Raw genomic sequence first — 23,515 nt, forward strand, 5'->3', positions numbered from 1 at the left:
CTAGTGTGCGGAGGACCAGGGTTCGATTCCTGGCCAGGGCACATAGGAGAAGCGCCCGTTTGCTTCTCCACCCCTCCGCCACGCTTTCCTCTCTGTCTCTCTCTTCCCCTCCCGCAGCCAAGGCTCCATTGGAGCAAAGATGGCCCCGGCGCTGGGCATGGCTCTGTGGCCTCTGCCTCAGGCGCTAGAGTGGCTCTGGTCGCAATATGGTGACGCCCAGGATGGGCAGAGCATCGCCCCCTGGGGGGCAGAGCACCGCCCCTGGTGGGCGTGCCGGGTGGATCCCGGTCGGGCGCATGCGGGAGTCTGTCTGACTGTCTCTCCCTGTTTCCAGCTTCAGAAAAATGAAAAAAAAAAAAAAAAAAAAAAAAGAATACAACATGAGTAACGTGGATGGAGAACATGACCGAGGTCGGCATTCAACAGTGGAACAAAGGAATCTACTGATACAACTGCACATCTTCCTCATCCCGTCTTCCCAGTTACAGGATAATGACATTGTAATAAAAATAAAATAGTACACATGCAAAAGAAGTAAACAGCATCGGAATGTGGCAGCACGTGTTGTGGCCTGTCCCACCTCCAGGAGAAATTGAGGAGGACTTTGAAGGGGAGATGTTCATTAGATAAGGTATGAAATCATCAGGAAGACTTGGGTTGAAATAAAACATAATCCCCAGAGCCTGTGAATTACAGAGTGCCAGAGAACCTGTCGGCACAAGAGAATCGATGGTTTTGAAATCCACGTTGCCTCGCTCGTCCTGCAGCATCGCTCGATGGAGAGAACTGAACTGAACATGCAGGAGTTTGCTCTCCAGAGTTTCATGCCTCTCTAACAAATATGGCAGCTTACTCATGTATACGCTCTCCTACCTCTCTGCCTGCCTGACGGAGGGTCAGTTCTCGCTGGTGTGAAAAGATTGAAGAGTCAAGAGTCCCTACTTCTGAGCATAATTCCCATAGTCCCATCGGCTTCCATCTACTGGAGCTCCACGGGACTGCTAGAATGCCTTTCTCTGCGTATGGACCAACTGGCACTCCAAACAAAGACACAGGGGATAAAATACACAAACCTACATGTTGCCACCAGCATTCTCTCTGTCCTCCCACAAAAAAACACTTGACTTGTGATGACTAACCTCCGTAGGGTGGAAACTACCGATACTTGTCCTCACCTTCCTCTGAGTCACACTGTGGGGAGTTTCCTCCAGTCTTCACATGGCCACAGAAAGAAAACAAGCTGGTAAGAAGGACAGAGGCTAAGAAAACAGTAGAAAGTGCACAGCAGAGAGATGATGTCCATTGTGTAGCCTGGCAGAGATCTCGTGTTTCTGAACCCGGGAAGGCAGCCGTGGGGGAAACAAGGCAGATTGCCCCACTGGAGACACGACACAGCTGCCCTCCCGACAGCCACCCCCTCAACTAGACTTCTCCATCCAGCCCCACTAACTTGTCTTCAGCAGCAGTTTCTTCCACATTTTAATAATTCGTTGGCTATCTTGTAGGTGTTAGAAGTGTTGTAAATTTTAATCTTCTTTTTATGCCTCTGTGAAAATTATGGTGTAAAGTTGGGAGAACTTCTGCGGTGCAAGATATATCTTTCCTACATAACTGAGATGAATTGTTAGTTTTACCGACTATGTATTTTGATATTTTTGTATACAAATATTTTAAGTAAAATTGCTATCGCTAAAAAGTTGGTTGGCAACAACACATCGTACGTATTTTAATGACAAAAGTGCTTTATTCATTAAGAAGAAACATTTTAACCAATCAAAGATTAGTAAAGCATATGTTCACAGATTTACAGGAAGATTTAAGAATCTCACTCTTTCTCATTTTCTGTAAATAGAGGCATTCTGCACCACCCCCGCCCCCATGATTAAAGTTTTAGAAATCCCAGTACAAATCAGGAGATTTATTCAGTAAGGAAAATAACAGAGACATAAGCAACACCAGGCAATGCCACGCCTGGGCACAGGTCATGATGATCCGGCTCGGTGGCCGGTGGCCATGCAGGCCAGGGTGTAATCAGTCCTCAAGATCATCAGCCCCAAAGGAAACATAGAAGACACCAACCACTTGATTATCTGAGATAAATTGGCCCAGGGGGTGTGCAAAAAACTTGTAAGAGCTTCCCAAACTGCGTCACATTACCCATGAGGCATTTCTCAGCACCATAAACAAGCTTCGCTGACCTGCAGCCTGTGCGAAGAGCACGGCACTTGTCCCTCACCACACACAGAACTCTCCGGTGTGGAAGAAAATGGGGGCGAGGTGAGGGGGCAGCATGAGAGCAGGTGACCTAACCTATCTTCACCTGCAGAAACTGCTAACAACCACACCGAACAGCACCGGGAGGAAGAGGGACTTAAGGCAGGGCAAGGAAGCAGGGCCACACCGAGACAAGGAGTTCACCTCCGCGGAAGAAAGACTGACCGGTCCCTCGAATGAAACATGTCACTGGTCGTTCTAGAGTGTCCAGCTAAGGCGGAGAGGTCAGGAACTGGGGCATATCAGAGAACAAGGGCCCGGGTTCTGGGGTCCTGAGCACACAGGCCTCGGGTTTGGGGCAGATTGGGGACGGATGTGAAGCCAGTGGCCTTCCTGATGAGGGTTTCCACACACACCATGCCCAGGCCCAGGCTGGGGGCCACTGTGGGGACAGATAGGCTTGCATGAGCAGGTACAGAGAGGGAGTGGGGAGCCCAGCTTTCCACAGGGAGAGCAGGGCCGCCCTTGCGGGCCTCGCCATGCTGGGTGCAGAGATGGAAGTTCTCTGAGTAAGGGACAGGCAAGGGTGCAGGAGAGACAGCAGGAAGGGCTTCATGATGATGGCCTAGGAGGCTCCATGAGGAAAACTGAGACTAATCTCTCTTAAATTCACTCGTCACTCTCCCGGGTCGTTGCAAATTCATAAGATCAGTTCTTTGTGCAAAATGACTGGTGGGTGGTCTGGTTTTACATCTCTGAGCTCTCGCTGAAGCCCACCCCCCACCACACCCCCGAGCCTCGCTTCCTCCCGAGTGGGAAGCCTCACACGGGACAGGATGGCACCGGGCAACAGAGGATGGTGGGGCCGCCCAGTGACGTACCACAACTTTAACTACCATAGGAACAGCCGAGTTTCCAAAACACATTCCATTTCAACATTTGCCCTCGTCACCCCTGTTAAAGTGGTTTCTCAGCTCACCATCTCCTAGAAGGGGTCTAGTGACTTGAACTTTCAGGGTTCCCTCATAGGGAGGTAGGTGCCTTACAATCAGTGTCATTCTCAATGATGTCGACCTTCGGGTCACAGAGGGCAATTTCTTTTACAAGCTTGAAAGCTCAGGGTGGACAGGTGATGGGGGGAAGCAGGGGCCCTTAGGTACTAACGGACTTAGACAAAAATCAGCTACAGGGGGAGAAAAAGAGCAGGGCAAGCCCAGGCCAACGGCCGGAGGGAGGGGGCGTGGCTCTGGGTGGACTCGCTCGGGTTAGATATTAGACACAGATGCCACGTCCTGCAGGGGGTTGATGGCACTGCCATTTCCTCCCAGCTCCCAGGCACAAGACGGCATTCCTCTTTCAAGGAGCGCAGACCCTGCCATAGAAGAGAATAGTCTGGGTCTTGTTGTGTCTGATGAAAAAGAGAAAAGGGTGGTTGGCATTGAAGGTCTCCCAGGATGGTGCAGACATGACGCCGGCGGAGGCCCCCGTGGCCCCGACAGCCTGGGTGCCGTTTTCATCCACCTCCACAAAGGTTTTGTGGACCACTTTGGACAGGTACAAACTAGGGTTGGGAGAGATGCCGGTCAGATCAGCCTTCCTTTCATCGAAGACATCCGTGATGCCCATGTCCTGGAGGATAGCGTTGAGGTCGTAGCTGTCTTCCAGGGTGAACTGGGGGAAGGAGACGGCAACTTTCTGTTCTGACATATTTTCCAAACTGCTCCAGGCCACTATTTTTTCATAGGTGATGTGCCTTTCAAGCTGTAAGAGGAAGAAAATAACACTTAGGTTCAGATTACGAGCCCACAAAGGACAACCCAGATCCTTCTCAGGGCCCGAGTCGACTTGCATAGCAGGTGACAGTCCTCAACCTCCTTTCCTACTCCTCGGAACACTCTGATTCCATCTAACACTCCTGCGAGCAGTTCTCTTTTCTCTTTAGAAGCTTCAGGACATTTTGAGTTCCCGTGTTCTTTGAGGTCTGACAGATTTGTGTTCAAAGCCCAGCAGAATTCAGTAGATTAAGTTGGGTGAGCATGACCCAGCCTTAACATTGGAAATTCAATCTCTTCTATAAAAGAGAGATAATGCCATTAGGCTCTCCAAAGAGTAAACAAAATAATGTATTTAAATTGCTTAACACAGTGCAGGAACGTAATAAATTTTGAGTAACAGTTATCCTTGTGATTACCAGCCAGTGTTCCTCCCTCCCTCCTTCCCTCCCTACCTCCTTCTCTCCTTCTCTCCCTCCCTCCCTCCTTCTATCTTCTTACCCCCCAGGACATGTGGCTAAGCTTCCCCAGCCTCTATTCCCGCAGCACAAACAATCTATTCCACTACCTGCATCGCCACTGCTTTTGGGGGGCAAAGGCAACCCAAAGCAGGACCCAGCTGAAGAGTCTTTATTTAACTGAGCAGTAGCAAAATGGTCTAGGAGGCCAACAGTCAGTATATGCAGGGAAAAGGAAATGCTGTTTTATTTGCAACCATTCTCAGTTACTCCCTGTCCAGATTCCGTGATCTGGAAGAATATGATTACAGAGAGCAACGAGATTAGAGAGGAAAGCCTTGGCCTGCATCTTCTCCATGTTGCTCGTTTCTAAATAAATGAGGAGTGAATAGCTCGACTGATTCAGACTCCTATATAGTCTCTGCTGATCTCTGACAGCCTCGGGTACCACCCTGCCTTGGGAGGGTGGATGGTAGTTGGGCTGCTCTCCCGAGATCTATCATGAAACATCGTCTGTAGAGACAGGAAAAGGAAGGCTGACCTCCTCCAGGCCCTTCCTGTTGTCTGCAGAGGGAGACGGCAGCAGGACAAACATGCTGAGCTTCCCCTTGGTGTACCGCATTTCAAGGATCTGAGCCTTCACCTCCTCTATGAAGCCCAACCTGAATACACCCTGTTGATTCATCATCTTCACAGTCTTCTTCTCATTCTGTCATGAACAAGGGAGAAAGTCACAGGACTGCCAGGATGAGCTGTGTTGGGTCCCCAGCTTCCCAGAATATGAAGGGGTCCATGAGATGAGCAGGGTCTCCACTCGTGGTTTTGAGACACACCAGTGACCCAATCTAACAGACGTCCTCCCACTCATCATTAGCTGGCCCTTACTTTGCCCACACTTTCTCCTCCTGTGGTTTCAGTGGGTTCCTCAGCTCCGAAGACCATGTGTCGGTAGGTTGTAGATCCAGGCACCTGCCCACAGCCTCTCTGGCAGAAACAAGTCCTGCAACTTCCTCCATCTTTTACTCCTCAGGTGCCCCAGCCTGGTGAACTCACATGACCCCCTCCCCACTGGACTGAATGACCCTGTGGCAGGGCTAGTGGGAGCCTTGGTTAAATGATAATTACCTACTTAGTAAATAACAACGCCTGTTTCACAGATTTCCATCAAAGGGCAGGGTGTGGCCCCAGACACCTTAACCCTCATAATAACCTCACTGTATGTGGAGGGGCCATCAATCTACAGATGAGGACATGCAGCCCTTGAGAGTGACATAGCCAACCAGTGCTGGGCTGGGTCTCACTCTTCCGTGTCCTCCTACTCTCCAGCCTAGCAGCTTAGAACACTAACGCATGGTTTTGGCTACTCACTTAACCTTTGCATTCCCCACCCCCCACCCCACTTCCTAAGTGGGAATCATAATAACAACACCCCTTCTCATGACGTGATTTTAGGGAGCAAATGAAATAACAGTGGGAAATGCTCAGTGCAGTGCCTGGCACAGAGAATGCTCAGTCAGCTGCAGGTATTGATTTTAGTTAGGAGCAAAAGTGCTCTTGTTATAAACACAAGCTGTAACCCAGAGGTTTTAGGTTTGGGTACACATACTGCAAACCATCCTTGGTGGAGACTGGGAGTGGACGCCCTGGAAAGCCCTGTGCTCCGATCTAGTACCTCATTCAGAGAGAAAGGGGCGTCAACCGTGCTTTCACATTCGAAGTATTTTTCCCACTTGGCCTTGAAGTAGACAGCGTTCACCAGCACCAACACGGTCGCATTGTTAATAGTGTCCTTGCTGAAGAGCTCTTTGATTTTACCTAAAAAAAAAAAAAAAAGTTACAGAGAATGTCTTAAATGTGAATTGTATCAAATGTATTCATGTAGACAGATTTCTTTTTTTTTTTTTTTTTTCTGTATTTTTCTGAAGCTGTAAACGGGGATAGACAGTCAGACAGACTCCCGCATGCGCCTGACCGGGATCCACCCGGCACGCCCACCAGGGGGCGACGCTCTGCCCACCAGGGGACGATGCTCTGCCCTCCGGGGCGTCGCTCTGTCGTGACCAGAGCCACTCTAGCGCCTGGGGCAGAGGCCAAGGAGCCATCCCCAGCGCCCGGGCCATCTTTGCTCCAATGGAGCCTTGGCTGCGGGAGGGGAAGAGAGAGACAGAGAGGAAGGAGGGGGTGGAGAAGCAAAGGGGCGCTTCTCTTGTGTGTCCTGGCTGGGAATCGAACCCGGGACTTCTGCATGCCAGGCCGACGCTCTACCACTGAGCCAACCGGCCAGGGCCGACAGATTTCTTTTTTAAATGCAGCTTAACATCCCCAGGGCTAGAGAGTGTCTCATTCAAGAACTAGCCAAGATCCCTGGTTGGATAGCTCAGTGGATTAGAGCATTGTCCTGATGCGCAGAGGTTGCCGGTTCAATCCCCGGTCAGGGCACCTACAGGAACAGATGGATGTTCCTGTCTCTTCCTAGCTTTCCTTTTCTCTCTCTCTAAAATCAATAAACAAATTTTTTATAAAAAGAACTACCCCAAGAAAATTAAACCACTCAGAGTCCTGGGTGAGATAGAAGTGGAGGTAAGGTTGGGGGCTTGGCGGGGGGGGGGGGGGGGGAGAGCCCAGTTCAGAGCCTGTAACCAAGGGAATTTCCTTCGGTTCTCTACCTTCCTGTGCTTGGGACTTGGCATCAGGCATCTGATGCCCTGATTTACCCTTCAAAGTAGAGACCCCGCTGCCTGGTTATAGTATAACGCTCGAGAGAAAGGGCAATTGTGTCTACTCCATCTCAAGCACTCATCCCAGAGGCATGCACACACTTACATATAAACAAAAATGTGTATACATGGATGAGGCAATGATATAGGGACTTTCACATGCCCTCTCTCATCTCATCCTACCACAACCATGAGACGTAGATATTATCTTTTCTCTAAAGGAGAATAAACTTCAGCCCATGAGAGGTGAGGCCACACGGCTGAAAGGCAGGGGAGCCGACAGAGATCAGTCCCAGGACCTCCCTGCTGGTGGCTTGGGTCTGGGTTCCTTCCGCACCAGCACAGCCCCTGGGGGCCAGAGAAGTCGTGCCATCGGGCACCAGCCCCTTGCCAATACTCCTCCTTTTCTACCTCAAAATACCAAATCACCCTCAACCAAGTGCATGTCTAGGCCTGAAGATGAGAAGGCTCTTCCTCCTCAAGGGAATTTCCACTTAAATCTCATAATCACAGACTATGTTGTCATCATCTACACTTACAATAATCTGGGAGAGTAAACTAAGGAAAAACTAGATTTTCATGCCTTTCTGTATAGATTTTAGTGAACCATTTTTGTCTTAGCAACTGAGTGGAACCCTGAAGGTCTGGACTAGAGGGTGGGGGTTGTGGAACATGGAAGAAGTGAGGAGAAATAATTTTGGAAGTTGGGTATTTCCCCCAAGGAAAAGCCAGGGGAAAATACCAATGTGACAGGAGACACGGGGGGGAGAGGGCATATTCCCATGCAGGAAAACCTTTGCTTGGAAAAGAAGCACTTCAGAATATTTGACATCTGTTACAAGGAGACATGAATGGCATGACAGAAAGGTGATTGTTACTTGGGCTCATCAAATTGGCTTTTCATTTTGAAGAATTAAAGTTTCATGTTAAAGTGTTAGGGATCATTCCTGGTGACTCTCATTAAACAGTCCATCATCTTTCCTAATATTTGGTAAAATTCTCCTGACCTACCTCTTAACACCTCTCAGATCCACCCCCTCCTCACCATCTAAACAGTCCCCACTCAGTCCGAGCCGCCAGCCTGCCTCTCAGTTTCTCACACGGGCACCTACACCGTCCACTCCTGTCCACTTCCAATCTGTCCCCAGTCTACAGTCAGAGACGTCATTTTTTGTTTGTTTGTTTTTTGTTTGTTTGTTTGTCTTTTTCTGAAGTGAGAAGCAGGGAGGCAGAGAGACAGATTCCCGCATGTGCCCGAACTAGATCCACCCAGCATGCCCACTAGGGGGCGATGCTCAGCCCATATAGGGTGTTGCTCCATTGCAACCAGAGTCATTTTGGTGCCTGAGCCAGAGACCATGGAGCCATCCTCAGCACCTGGGCCAACTTTGCTCCAATGGATCCTCAACTGCAGGAGGGGAAGAAAGAGATAGAAAGAAAGGAGAAGGGGAAGGGTGGAGAAGCATATGGGCACTTCTCCTATGTGCCCTGGCCAGGAATCAAACGTGGGACTTCCACACACCAGGCCAATACTCTACCGCTGAGCCAACCGGCCAGGGCCAGAGACATCTTTTAAAGACTTACTCCCTGCCTAAATGTTCTCTAGCTTCCTTTTGTTCTTCATTCATCATGTAAATCATTTGAAAACTTTATACTTGGGTGGGTTCTTATTAAGGCAATGTGACTACATATTAATTACAAGTAAATACAGGACACTAAAATAGCTACAGCTCAATTAAAGAATAGTTTTTAAATGTGCTAAATTATTTTTGTTGTCTAAGAAACGGGGTCCCTAATATTTTTAATATAACAAACTCCAATATCAGTGGATACTTTAGAGGGAAGATGAGTTTTGATTCTGTGGGCAGATGAACATTTAGTGCTGAAAACATGGGGGTAGTTTAAAAAATGAGAGTGATCGATACTATCAGAAGGAAACACTAAACTGTAATGAAAACATTCCCAGCATTAGAAACATAAAAACAAGAAACAGGACCGGTGAAACAAAACTATTCAGAACATGAAACTGTGAGATCTGTTTACTAAAGTGAATGCAAATTTTGGAATTTTATGGAAGTAAGACACCTGTTGCCACCTTCTCCATTATTTTACAGGTGTGCCTACTGAGAACCAGAAAAGTATTAACACCAAGATCATTCGACCAATTTAGCTGCAGTCAGCTCCAGTTTCGTGCATTTTCTGTTTTGTTTTCAATGCAAACATCACAGTGATGAAGAACCCCATACTCCACCCAGGTAAGCAGAGGGTCAGGAGATAGGCAGTACAAAGACTGACACTATTCCAAAGGAACTCAACTAATATGAAACAGCCACATAAGTGAGCTCTATTGAAGAAAACATTAGAAAGAAGGCAATAAGATCAGAGGGCAGGTGAAGTTTAATGCTCAGAGGGGTCATGGTTGAGGCTCTGGTGGCCCAGCTAGTAGGTGTTTAATGAGCTGGGCTGCTGGCAAGCAAGGCAGGGAGGTCAATTCTATTACAGTGAGATGGGGAAGGGGGTAATTAGGGAGTTTCTTGTTCATACAGTCCATTTGGAGACTTCCATTTTGCTGGGAACTGGATGACGCTGGAAGGGGAATTTCATATTTAAAAAAAATAATTCTGATCCCTGGCCAGTTTGCTCAGTGGTAGAGCATCAGCCCGGTGTGTGGAAGTCCTGGGTTCGACTCCCGGCCAGGGCACACAAGAGAAGCTCCCATCTGCTTCTCCACCCTTCCCCCTCTTCTTCTTCTCTATCTCTCTCTTCTCCTCCCACAGCCATAGCTCCATTGGAGCAAAGTTGGCCCGGGCACTGAGGATGGCTCCATGGCCTCCACCTCAGGCACTAGAAAGGCTCCAGTTGCAATGGAGCAATGCCCCAGATGGGAAGAGCATCGCCCCCTGGTGGGCATGCCGGGTGGATCCCAGTTGGGTGCATGTGGGAGTCTGTCTCTCTGCCTCCCTGCTTCTCACTTCAGAAAAATACAAAACAATAAATAAATAAATAATAAAAAAATAATAATTCCATTGATGTTGAACACAAATTTCTTCCCCACTGATCACTATCCATATATCCTATTTTATCCAGAACACTGGTATTTCTAATGAAAAGACAAGAATAAGGAGTTTATTATTTCCATGTCCCTCTGACTAACTAGATTCCCTTCACAATCTTTTTTTTCTTCACCTTTTAAAAGAAATGGAAATAGTTAATGTCCTGCCGGCATTGTGCTTGACTGAAAGGCACGTCACCTTTGTGATAGAGCAGAGAGGCAACAGTAAGTGCCTGTCGTCCCTGAGACTGTAACTGACACGTGCAGAAGAAGCTGTGGACTCGGTCCGGTCCGTCCACACGTGTGAGCAGCTGGTCTCTGACAGACAAGCATTCTGAAAAGCTGGGCTGACCTGTTTGCTTTTAAATGCAAAAGAATACCAGCTAAGGTGTGTTTGGTCCTTCTTACCTTGGGATTGAGACTCAACCCAGAAGTTAATCTGCTGTCTGGACTCTTCAGTGTCTTTTCGGAAGTCAACGCTTTCAATCGTCGTGTGGTAAAACTGAATCACGCCATCTAAGTACTCCTGTTAAATGAGAACAAACGAAAGCAAAGGGACAAAATCCTATAATTACACTAACAGTTGGGAGTGAAGCAGTCATGTCATTCAAACTGGCTGCATGGCAGGCTCTATCTAGCCCCAGTCTTAAATGTCCATAAACATTTCAGCTGTTGTAGTGACGGTCTAGCATACAGGATGCTTATTTATGGATCAAGGTTCTCCTGCCAGATACCCTTATATTGGGACATTCCATTTGTGGAGACATCACAAAATAAATATCAAGTAACTCAAGCAGTTTAGCTGTAAGTAAAATGCCTCTATTGTTAAAAATAAAAATTGCTTAATGGTTACAGAGTTTTTGTTTGAGGGATGAAAAGGTTTTAGAAATGGGGTGATGATGGTCTTGACCAGTTGGCTCAGTGATAGAGCATAGGCTCTGCATGTAGGAGTCCTGGGTTCAATTCCCAGTCAGGGCACACAGGAGAAGCAACCATCTGCTTCTCCACCCTTTCTTGCTTCTCTCTCTCTCTCTCTCTCTGTCTTCCCCTCCCACAGCCATGGCTCAAATGGTTCAAGCAAGTTGTCCCCGGGCACTGAGAATGGCTCCATGGATTCACCTAAGGCACTGAAATAGCTCAGTTGCCAAGCAATGGAGCAGCAGCCCCAGATGGACAGAGCATCGCCCAGTAGGGGGCTTGCCAGGTGGATCCCGGTGGAGGCGCATGCAGGAGTCTGTCTCTCTGCTTCCCTGACTCCCTGCCTCTCACTTAATAAAAATAAGGAAGAAAAAAGAAATAAGGGGATGATTACATGGTGTAATTAATACCACTGAACTGTATATTTTTTTTAAGTGGAAATTTTTATGTTATAGATATTGCACAATTTTTTTTCAAAAAATGTACAAAACCATTAGTTTGTACATTTTTATTAGATGAATTGTAGGATATGAGAATTTATATCCTACTTTGGTCAAAGAAGGCTGCCTCTCCCTTACTAGGCCAGCCCTCACCAGCTGTATGACACTTTTGCCATTGTTCACACCCTGCTATTTAGTACCAGGTATGTGGCTCCTTCTAGTGGTGACAGAGGGAACTGAAGCCCAGCTTCAGATGAAGTTTGCTCTAGACTGCCTTTGGCTCCCAATTCAGTCTCCTGCTGCCACACTACTCCACTTCTTAAGTGAGTGCAACTTCTCTGGGTGGGGGATGGGGGTACCTAAGGGTGGCACCAAAGGGGAAGCACCTTGGAAGGTGGGGATGAGGATGGGACAACAGGAAGAGGAGCGACCAAGGGCATGTCCCTGGCATCTTGACTGGGAAAGAGATCCTAAGAGAGAACAGCGTTACCAAACCCACACCTGCTCTGTCACTATTAGTCACTGACCCTCTTCCCACTCACTCTAGTCCACTCACAAGAAGCCTCATACACTGCTCAAGTTGAAAACAGGGAGGAGGATCACAGAAGGTGTGGGAGAGGTGGGGAGTCCCAGACGTCCCACCAGCCCACAGCGCACGTCAAAGAGCTTGGTGTTCTAGATGGCAGGTGATCTTTAAACAGCATGCTCCATGACGGCTCTCAGCACCATGCTTGGCTAACTCACCGGACGGATTGGAAATTCCTGTTCTCCGTAAAGCCGGTTAGCAATACTCAGAGTGTAATCAGCTTTGATCCTATCTAATTTGGACAGAAGCTGCCCAAAGTAGCAACTGAGAAGTACATTCTCATCCTTGGAAGGCTCCGCCTAACAAAAAAAGAAACAAAGTGTGATCTTAATCAGTTAAAAGCAAGTTGTCATTTGGCTTTGTCACCAGGTGGGGATGCAAGATGAGACAGAGAGGATAGAAGAGAGCAGAGGGGTCCCAGTGGGAGACCACCCAGGAAAAAGACAGCAGGGGACTCTACACTGAGTCTGTTACTATGTTCCAGATCAGCATCCCTCGTTTTTCTCTGTAGTCACAAGAGAGGAGGACGAGCCCATCTCTCCACCTTCCTCTCACATTTTTGAAGGTGGAAGGACTTAGAACGTGGAGCAGTTGTGTGTCAGTCCAGATCCAAGCAGGAAGGAACACAGGCAGGAGTGGAAGGGACAGAGTCGGACCCTCGCAGCTGTCCCCTTCCCTCACCACCCTGCATCCTGCCCCAGCTCTGCCCTGGTCCCCCGTGGCCTGCACAAGCCGGTGGGTGCGTAACGGGGCTTTGGGCTAAGTCTCTTAGAAACATGAACAGAAGATACGAGATCAGACTCTTCAGGAAAGTAGCTTACAGCCCAGAATATGTAAGAGGTATACACCGAGAGGAATGGTGGGTCGCGTGGGGTTGTGGCTGTTGTTGGGCTGCAGATGACAGCGGGGACAGAATGTGCAGGGATTCGCAGCTGTCAGCACCAATGTGAAAGGAGGCACAAGCAGTGTGTGTGTGGGGGGGGGGAGAACAGGTGGTGGCAGCGGCTCACCTGCGGACTCAGAGGCTCCCTGGTTCCCTTCTGCCCTTCCAGAGAGCTCTCAGCCAGCACCGCCGGCTCCTTGTATCTCAGACAGGGGTCCGGCGCCTTGCTGTCCTTCTGGGAAAATTCGTTGAAGTGGAGCGCCTGCATGGGGGTGGTACAGGAGACGGGGGTCTTTCAGACAGTGTGAACAGAACCATGTCTGGAGGGCTTCGGGGACATTTTTACAGCATGGCAATGTCACAGTCACACAAAACAATCTGCCACAGTGTAAAGGAAAGTGGATATTCCTGTTGACCTGGGCTGTGAAGCAGAGTGGAGGGGAAGTCAACTGCATGCTACTCCACCCCCTTGGGACATGTCAGAGTGAATGGGACCAATTTCAAGGACTATCGGCCACCTGTGGCCACTGAGCCAGTCTGAATTAAGTTTGAAAATACACATTGGTTTTTGAAGACTTATTATTAAAAAAAAAAGAACATAAAATATCTCATTTAAATTTTTAATTGATTACATGTTGATATATCATATGTGGGATGTATTGAGTTAAATAAAATATATTATTAAAATTAGTCTCAAAAAATTAATTGAAATAGTCTCACTTTTTTTTTTTTTTTTTTTTTACTTTCTTAGTATGGCTACTACAGACTTTTAAATTACATGTGTGGCTCAAATTCTGTATGTGTTAGAGTTAGACAGAGCTGATCTAGCGCCTCTAATCAATCAAGCGAGTGAGAACGGGGAAGACAAGCTTTCCAGGGCATCGCAGACAGGAAGGAAGCCAACCGTGCATCCTGCACTCCTCGGGGTCGGTCTGCCGGCAGGTGGCCCCATGTGCCTAGAGAAAAAAAAATGTCTGAAACCTGACCTGGAGAACGCCAAGCATATGCTAAAGCTAAGTTTTGCTAAAGGAATAACATGCCAAATTAAAGTAAATGAATAAAGCAGAATGACTCTGAAGGCGCTCTGCCTTGATCCAGGAATTCACTCCTCCGTATTAGAGACAGCAGCCGTGTTCAAACATAACCCTTGCGTGCAGTGCCCGACCTAGGGAGGTCTAAGGCCAGCCTCAGGAGCCTGTGGCTTATCTGGGGAGTTGTCCTTGAGCTTTCATTCACTCAGTCTTCACGTTGGTGATGGGTGGCTGCTATAAATCAGGCATGGATCGAGGGCAGAGATTCCTGCCTCCTAGGAGATTCGAGTCCAGTGGGGAAGGCACACGGAAAGCAATACACACAGTAATCAGCTACTGTATGCAGCATGCTAGAAGACAGAAAATGTCACATGGCGGGAGCGTGGCTAGGATAAGAGGGTGTCTTTAGGGATTGGGACCAGAATGCAGCATTAGGTTAAGAAGTCAAGGTAAGTGAATTCTGCTCAAAGTCCTGAAGGAGAAAGTAAGCTCTATAGAGATCAGTTATCCAGGAGAAGAGCCACCGGGCAAAGGAAATGCAGTGGACCCCATGGCAGCAGCGGGCGTGGTTTTCCCAAGGAAGCCCGGAGGCCTGCCAACTCGGGATCAGGGTCTGATTCCAGTCTGGCTGTGAGAGTGGACCCAGAGCCACCGCACCGCACCTGGTCGATCTGCCGGGCGCTGTCACTTCGGGCCCCCAGACGGACCATGCCGAGGGCAGCTGAGAGGCTCAGAGGACAGAAGAAGATGTTTTTAGCACCATTGCTTCTGCTAATCTCTTGAAAAAGATCGAAGCAAAATTTGGAGTTTGCTGCAATGAGAGAATCCATCAGGAAACTGATGACAATCTAAAACAAACAAAAACAAAAGAGAGAAAGAATGATGATCAGAGGGAAATAGGGAATTAGTTCTCATTTTAAATACCCAAGATAGAATCATATGCAGTTATGTCATTAAAAACTGGAAAGTATGGTGAGTATTGTTACCATCGTCCTGGAATATAGATATTGATGTCAATATTGATAATATGACAGGTAGAGATCTGTTTCATTCAGTGGTGTGAATTAATTTGCTAGGGCTGCCATAACATATTACCATGAAATTACCACCCACTTTGTGGTGGAACTTCTTTTATTCAAGTAAAATAAAGTCACAAGCCACCATGTCTTCATGGTCAAGTTAGCAACCACGTCAGTCCATCTCCTTTTGCTCCTGGTTGTACTTAAGAATTTGTCTGTACTCTCTGAACATTCTATGGCAGACTACATGCCCAGCAAATTGTCACGGGTCACGTCTTTTGTAAAGGTTATATCCTCTTTTGGATTTATCCCGCATAAAACCTATAGAACTTGAGGCTCTTTAGTCAGTCCTTGATATTGTCCAAGAGTTAACAGATCTTGAAAGATGCTGGGGGATTAGAAGTCATTAGTTTTAACACCGTCCCTTGACAATGTAGAACTACAGGTGCTATGAAACCAAAGTTAGCCCCACCCAATAATCTAGTCCCGAAGTATCACAACACTCTTATGTGGATCTCACTTTGGTCTTATCTCTCTCAAATAAAATGTCTTTTCTTTTGTCTTTTTTTTGCCTATGGATATTGTGTATTTTTAAGATAGAAATGTAAACACCCTCTGTGTTTTTATCATGAGACATATGACACATAGCAAGTGTTAAGAAATAGTTATTGCTTTGAATTGAATGGTGTACATCGGCTTCAACCTTTTCCCACTTTAACAGGTTGTGTTCTTTTTAGTCTATCAAACCTAATTCATAAAGATAATATTAGGTAAGAAGTCAGTGTTTGGCTGAGTTAAAGCAGGGGTCAAGAATCTTTTTGGCTGAGAGAACCATGAACATCACATATTTTAAAATGTAATTCCATGAGAGCCATACAATGACCGGTGTATGTTACGCATTATCCAATAAAAATTTGGTGTTATCCCGGAGGACAGCTGTGATTGGCTCCAGCCACCCGCAACCATGAACAGGAGCAGTAGGAAATGAATGGATTGTAATACATGAGAATGTTTTATATTTTTAATGTTATTATTTTTTTTATTAAAGATTTATCTCCGAGCCAGATGCAGCCATCAAAAGAGCTACATCTGGCTTGCGAGCCGTAGGTTCCCAACCCCTGATCTAAAGTCTGATTGCTGATGTAGGCTGTCTCTCAATGAGCTACAACTTGGAAAACTTGTACACAATGGGCTTTCAGTCACCATTCTTTTCAAATAGACTTGAAATAACCTTTTAAAATAGTAAGGTTCTTCAGAAATCTGTTCTGCTCAAGGGTTCAACAAACCTAATTAAATGACTTTTTAATAACAGTTGCCATTTCATTTGAGCCTACACTGTACCTGGCATTTCACAAATGCCGTCTTAATCCTCGAACAATTCTATACTAAGTCAGAAAGTATCTTCATTTTACATCCAACCATGAAGTGGCACAGCTGGTGTGCGAATCAGTCAACTCAGTCTGATTTCGAATTCCCCTGTCTCTCCCTTCAGCACACTGCCATCTGGGGCAGATGACACTTGTGCCTTAAGACGCCATGCCCCTGCATAATTTCACATTCACAGTCCCCAGGACCAGACCCTACCAACCGCAGCTCCATAGGGGGATGCTAAGGAACAATTTTAATTCGGAAAAAAAAGAAACTGAATTTGATATCAATATATTGTAAATGTTACATTTTTGCCTGTAATACTTCCCAAGGGATTAATTAGTTGACCTGTCATAAAGTAAAAGAAGATTTTCAAATCTCAAAGTTGGTGGTACAGACGGCAGAATATCGGTAATAAGGTCTGCCGCCTGTATAAGTGAATTTAAATTTTGCTCTCACAAGTCAGTCACCTGTATTTGCCATGTGCTTTCTCATGTTGCCATCATAGCATATATATTCATACACATGTTCATTCATCTACACATGAAAGACAGATGTTCCTATTTCTATTTCTCTTATCACTCTATCTATAATGTGATTGTTTTTGATATTTCTATCTTTCCTTCCAAAACATAATTCTTTTGATAGTAGGTTCCATGTTTTTATTCATCTCTGTATCCCATTAGTAAAGAATATAAACAATGGTGCATAAGAGCATTTAAATATTTATGGGTTTATTTACTATTACCTACCCCTTTCTTTTCATTGTGAATAATTCTAATATTTGAAACAGTAGATGATAATTGATTTTTTGTATTAACCTTATACATTCTGCAGGCAGCCATAGTCAATAGAAAAGTTACACAGTAGAATCAACTTTGGATTAATTTTCTACTCTCTTAGAAATAATTTAGTTACTAAAATATTATTTCCTTTTATTTTCTTTATAATGGCAATGTAAAAGTTTAGGCTAGATTTTCTAGCAACTCAAACTATTCTAAGTGTAATTTCTTTTCTGTATAGCAGGGGAAATTTTATACCCCCCAAATATTTTGTGTCTTCTAATCTCCATAATTTTTACAAAGCTTTTAACGAGCTACAAATAAATTTCAACATCACACAGGTAGATGCTACCTGGCTGGAGTCAATTTTCACACCTGGTTATAACACTAACTGATAAGCAATATCTAAAAACAAAGAAATACTTGTGAAAGATGCAACCAAAGCATTTCCATCTTACGTTGCCAAAGAGAAATGAAAACACATATTGTCTAAAATAGCCTAAATATTATGCCATTTTCTATTTCAGAAGTTAGTAAAACATAATATACAATCTATCAAGTATGTAAAGATTTTTAAAAACTATTCAAACATCCACAATTTTAAGAAATAAGTCCGATACATCCACCATCTGACCGGGTGCTGAGGGACGGAGGGAGGTAACAGATACTGCTAACATTTCTTAACAGGTGTGATCACGTTTACAAAAAATTCAAAACATCATAAAACAAATTACTCATTTTCAAAAGACATTCAATTAAATAAAAACAGCATACCTTTTGGTTTCAACAGAATCTACTTTGGGTTTCTATTATTTAAAATAAGTTTCCAGTGCAGTGTTTGTTGTTAAAAATGACATTAGGCAGTGCTCGCATTTACCTTCTTGCCTTCAGAGCTGCAGCTAACAGCTGGCCGGGTAAGTTTCAATCCACACCCTGTCAGGAATGGAAATATATGAGAGCCACCCCTCCCACCACGGCACTTCTCCAACTGCCATTTTGGAAGCCAGGATCAAATTATTATTGACTGATGAAAGGGAAAACAGAAAAAAAGAAAAGGCATGGGTGAATATTTTTAAACAAATATTCATGCTCTATGCTTTCAACTAAATTAAATATTTAACTTACTATATTTATATTTTCTCTCCTCTTTCTAATTGGACCTTTTTACGGAGCCTCATACTAATACTGAGCCATACCTTTCAACCCAAATCCCCACACTAGATAAAGAGGGAAGCAGAGAATTGATTTACTTCATATGCCCATTATTCTCTTATACTTGAGTTTCTATTTTATTCTGAAATTTTTTTTGACTTACTGTATAGAACTTATAAAATGAGCTCTAAGGCTATTTGAAGTAGTAAGGTTTTTTCTGCAGCAGACTTGGGGTGTGGGTAAGGATTACTATTTAATTTATTGACTAAAATAGTCACATATGCCTGACCTGTGGTGGCGCAGTGGATAAAGCATCGACCTGGAAATGCTGAGGTCGCTGGTTTGAAACCCTGGGCTTGCCTGGTCAAGGCACATATGGGAGTTGATGCTTCCTGCTCCTCCCCCCTTCTCTCTCTCTGTCTCTCCTCCCTCTCTGTCTCTCCCTCTCCTCTCTAAAATGAATAAATAAAAAATAAAAATAAAATAAAAAAATTAAAAAAAATAGTCACATATTGTCCATTTTATAGACATGTGTAGTCATAGAATAGAATATCAATCAGAAGATAGAAATTATCAGGAGAGACAGAGAGAGGGAGGGAGGGAATTTCTAGAAGAGAGAACTAATTTGCTAGGAACTAGAAAACTAATCATCTCCGCACCAATACCTCTGGAAATTCTGTCCAGTTTAGCTCTCGGCACTGTGACCTGCTCCCCAAAGGAGTTCTTGAGCCCCAAACACCCCCTCACTTCCTTTTTTGTTCATCCTTCTTTACTCCCTTTCTTCCTTCTTCCCTCTTTCCTATCTCTCTCTCTCTCTCTCTCTTTCTTATAAAGTTTCTAATAAAGAAGATTTCATGAGACAAATATATTTGACAACTGAAAAAAAAATAAGTTTAAAACTGAGCCAAATAACTTCTGCTGTTCCTTTTAGTTCTAACATTCTTTGACCCGAATTTGTTTATGACCATGACCATGGGGCTGAGTGAACGGGGCACAGGGGTGGTAACCGGAAAAGCGTTAGAAACAGTGAAAACATCGGCAAACGATATATAACTTAGGGACAAAAATGAGGATTCCTCTTCGGCCGGGTTCCTTTTTGACCCTTTCATCTCCTTTTCTAACTTGTCAGACAACAAAATTATCTCAGCTCCAACCCCACAAGTCTGACTACATTAGACATAGGGAAATTCAAAAGACAACTTTATAAAGTGGGGATGTTAGCTTTATGGAGAATAGAAGCTGCTTACAGTCTACTATATGATTATGTATATAGAAGAACATAAGCTATTTAGGCATCTAGTGTAGAAATAAGTAGAAACCATTTTTATAAGGTAGGCATCGACCAGTGGAAATTAGTAACCGGGCATCCACAGGGTCTTCCAGTTCTCAATGGTAAACATAGAAGACAAATGTGTTATGAATTTTCTTCACTTCACTTTTTCATTTGAAGAATGCTTGTTTTTTTGCGTGTGTTTTGTTTTATTTTTTGTTTAAATACCTCCATGAAATTCTAAAAGCTATCATTTTCCAGTTGGGTCTGGTCATTGCTTATGAATTATAAGAGCTTAAAATATTTTTAACATGTGACTCAATTAATACTTTATGTCACTCAATCAATAACCACTTCGTGGGGTCGCCATCCCACAGCACCTTTCAGAAAAGCGTGCTGCGTGCACTTAGAACAGGATGGATGTCTGCCTGGCTCCCTGGGTTTCTGGCTGTCACATTTGCTCACTGCTGGCTGGTGATAGTCACACTGCCTTGGGCTTCTGGGCGCCTGCGCAGATTCAGAGCTGGTTCAGATATCTCTCATCTAGGAGTGCATCTGTTCAGCCTTTCAAATAAGTCAGCAAAGATATGACAACACCTGGCTGTGCCCCACAAGCCTACCACTCTGGTGTGGCACGGTTGTTCAATCAGTCATGACGAAATCCACCACTACACCTAGCTAAACATTAAAGTCAGTTGATAAATCAGTAAAGAGGTTTTGAGTATTCAGGGAGCACTACCTGTGTGCCAAGGACCACTGGGGACTTGGCATACGTAACCTGACAACCTCCTCTGAGTGACTAAAGAAAGTCAGTCTCTCTGAGACGGGGACTGAGAGCATCGGAGAATTCCATGAGCGATGGAAGATGCTCGGGAGGGCACTAACCTGACAGCTCAGCTTTCTTCAAGGCACCCTACAAAGTCTTTCTGTGTCAACAAGGCTGTAAACGGAGGGATCCATCAAGAGCAGAGCCAGATAACTCCACCTAGGAATGTCACCACTTATCACGAGTTACGAGCCGATCACTTAACCCGTTAGTAACTAGTCTTTTCCTGACCGGAATGAAAAATTTCAAGGCTGCAAAATGATATGATTACAGTTCCCCTGTGTGGTCAAGGCAGTGTTTCTGAGATACTGTAGAAGGCTCTGTTTCATCTCATTTTACACCACCGTGCTAAGGAACCAAAACGTGTTTACGGGGAAAATATCAGCAGGGAGACTGCTGATCCGATGACAAATGTACCTTTCATCTAAAGTAGACAGCTGAGCTGACAGACATGATTTTATCCTCCACACTGTCAAGCCTTGGTTACAATGTATAAAATCCAGAAAAAGAAAAAAACTCCATTAAAGTGACTGACAAAAAGGGAAAATAACAAAGACTAAACCACAATAAACTTGTTTGAAAACTTACGCTCACCCTTAAGATAGCAATTACCCTTTCCATAAAAAACCTTCAGTTCTAGCCTGACCTGTGGTGGCGCAGTGGATAAAGCATCAACCTGGAAACACTGAGGTTGCCGGTTCGAAACCCTGGGCTTGCCTGGTCAAGGCATATGTGGGAATTGATGCTTCCTGCTCCTCCCCCCTTTTCTCTCTCTCTCTCTCTCTCCCTCTCTCTCCTCTCTATAGTGAATAAATAAAATCTTAAGAAAAAAAAAACCCTTCAGTTCTCTCAGATCCAAAACAGAAGCCTCCGGAACCAGAAATGATGCCAACTGCCTTACCCTGTGTGACCGAGACAGAGGGACCAAAGAGAGGTGTAGCTTTGAGGAGGCAGAGAGGACATGGCAGGGACAGCAGTGCGTTTGCAGTCAGAGGACCCAGATCCCAGAGTGACTCTTACTAGTCTGTGACCTGGAGCAGATTCCTCTTGAACTTCAATTTTCTCACTTATAAAACAATAGAAATAATAACTATGGCTTTGCACACTCTAATGTGTTATACAAATGTTAGTATTATTATTATAATTACATAGAATTAGTACTGCATAAACTCTTTTTCATTTCTCAGACAAATCTGTAGACACATGTCTCTTTCTTCTGTAATTGTACTGAGGGCTTCATCCTTCAAATCAGGGTTCGCAAACTGTAGCCTGCAGGCCAAACCTAGACCAATGCCTGCTTTTCAAAATTTTATTGATACACAGTCATTCACCAGGATCCCAGGCTGCACTCACTTGACAACAGCAGAGCTGAGTCGTTGTGAAGAGGCCATATGGCTCGTGAAGCCAAAAATATTTACCGTCTGGTTCTTTTCCTTTATTGAAAAGTTTTCTGGCCCTTGTTTTAAATAATAAAACATAATAATTTTTAATTTTTTAAATTTATTTTTTATTAAAGTTGACATGTTATATTAGTTTCATGTATACAACACAATGATTAGACATTTATTTAACTTACAAAGCAATCACCCCAGTAAGTCTAGTACCCACCTAAGACCACACATAGTTGTTACAATGTTATTGACGATATTCCCCGTGCTGTATTTACATCCCACACTGTTCTATAACTGGCAGTGTACACTTCTTAATTCCTTTCACCTTTACTGAAAAGTGTGCTTATCCTTGCTTTAAATGATGAAACAATAATACTTAGAGCCTATGAAGTTTTTACATCCTTAGACATATAACTTCTCCTTTCGTAAAACTAATGTTAAAATACACTTATAAGAAATAGTTTCTTAAATTAAAAATATGCATTTTGGTTTGGTCTTAACCCCAGAGAAAACTTTAAGCCCCTTGAGTATGCCAGTAAAATAATAGCCCAGATGTTCATTTTGTGGGTATTGAGTGTCTACCATGTGCCAGGCATTGGATAAGTACGGAATTGTCCCTACATTCATGACACCTGGCGCAGTAAGAGCCCACAACCCAGCATCCAGATATAATAAACATTTAGGGTGGCCCTAACATAAACTGCTCACAAACATTAGGGGATATTTTATCGCTTTATATTCATCTTTTAAATATCCCTTAATGTTTGTGAGCAGTATAAAACAGACCCTTCCATAGCCATTATCTCCTTCCGTCCTTCCAATGAGTCAGAGACACATTATTATCCCGCAGGAGAAAACAGGGACTCAGACAGTCCAGTTGCTCAGACCCACAATGTTAAACAGCAGGAAGATAACCTCACAGCTCCCAAGAATAAAGACCTGACACACAGCTTGCTTCATACCAGGACAACTGGTCCCCAAAAGCACCCAAACCAACAACAGCCTGCCCACCTTCCAGCACATACCTGGAAATCAGTGCAGACTGTCCCCAGCTAAGGTCTGTGCTCTGATGAAGACAACCCAATGTCACGCAGAGGAGGGAGCGGCCGGGTCTTACAACCTGTAGAAACCAGAAAGGAGATGTAGGTGCTGAGCAAGAAATTCTGTGACTTTTCAATAAGGGTCATGAATCAGAAAATGAACTATAAGATGGGGGGGTATATATTTATGGTCACTGACTCAGTGCCTTTTAAATTAGTTATCTCTGAGTCTGTGGAATCTCTCTTAGACTGCAGCATACGAGCACAGCCTTCTGTCACAAGCCGTCCTCAGCCTGCTGCTGGAGCCGGCTACAGCGGGAGTCTTTATAAAGGGCTGCTGGAAGGTCCCTGGTGTCCCATCTCGGCTCCTGATCCCCCTAAACAATTCGCTGATCCCTTCCAGCACTGTGAAACCCTGTGAGTCATCATTTGTAAGTGAAATACACAAAACCCAGAGGAATCATTTCCATAGCGTGTCCCAATCCACTCCCAGCAAAGGTACAGAATGGTGACAGAACTCCGGGGTCGGAGCCAAGTATGAAGCAAAATGGAGCAGGTATTGCAGACAGTTGTGTGTGCCTCCACAACTGACTTAC

General features: G+C 44.8%; 1 protein-coding gene across 6 annotated transcripts; it reads right to left on the reverse strand.

The window, feature by feature from the left end:
- Positions 1-1,744: 1,744 nt before the first annotated feature.
- Positions 1,745-23,229, reverse strand: SERPINB12 (serpin family B member 12). Of its 6 annotated transcripts, XM_066247299.1 has the most exons (11): positions 23,119-23,229; positions 22,905-22,999; positions 21,509-21,554; positions 18,118-18,173; positions 14,734-14,919; positions 13,168-13,302; positions 12,316-12,456; positions 10,622-10,739; positions 6,117-6,259; positions 4,986-5,153; positions 1,745-3,975 (listed from the first exon to the last, which is right to left on the reverse strand). In XM_066247299.1, the coding sequence occupies exons 5-11, from the start codon at positions 14,899-14,901 to the stop codon at positions 3,571-3,573; spliced, it is 1,278 nt and encodes a 425-aa protein (XP_066103396.1). In that variant the 5' UTR covers positions 14,902-14,919; positions 18,118-18,173; positions 21,509-21,554; positions 22,905-22,999; positions 23,119-23,229; the 3' UTR covers positions 1,745-3,570. The 6 variants fall into 6 exon arrangements, with proteins under 6 accessions (XP_066103396.1, XP_066103393.1, XP_066103395.1 ...); XM_066247296.1 differs by lacking the exon at positions 21,509-21,554; XM_066247298.1 differs by lacking the exon at positions 21,509-21,554 and having other exon boundaries at positions 18,118-18,264.
- Between the last annotated feature and the right edge of the window lie 286 nt (positions 23,230-23,515).

This window comes from Saccopteryx bilineata, chromosome 11, assembly GCF_036850765.1.
Source record: "Saccopteryx bilineata isolate mSacBil1 chromosome 11, mSacBil1_pri_phased_curated, whole genome shotgun sequence".
Classification (NCBI taxonomy): domain Eukaryota; kingdom Metazoa; phylum Chordata; class Mammalia; order Chiroptera; family Emballonuridae; genus Saccopteryx; species Saccopteryx bilineata.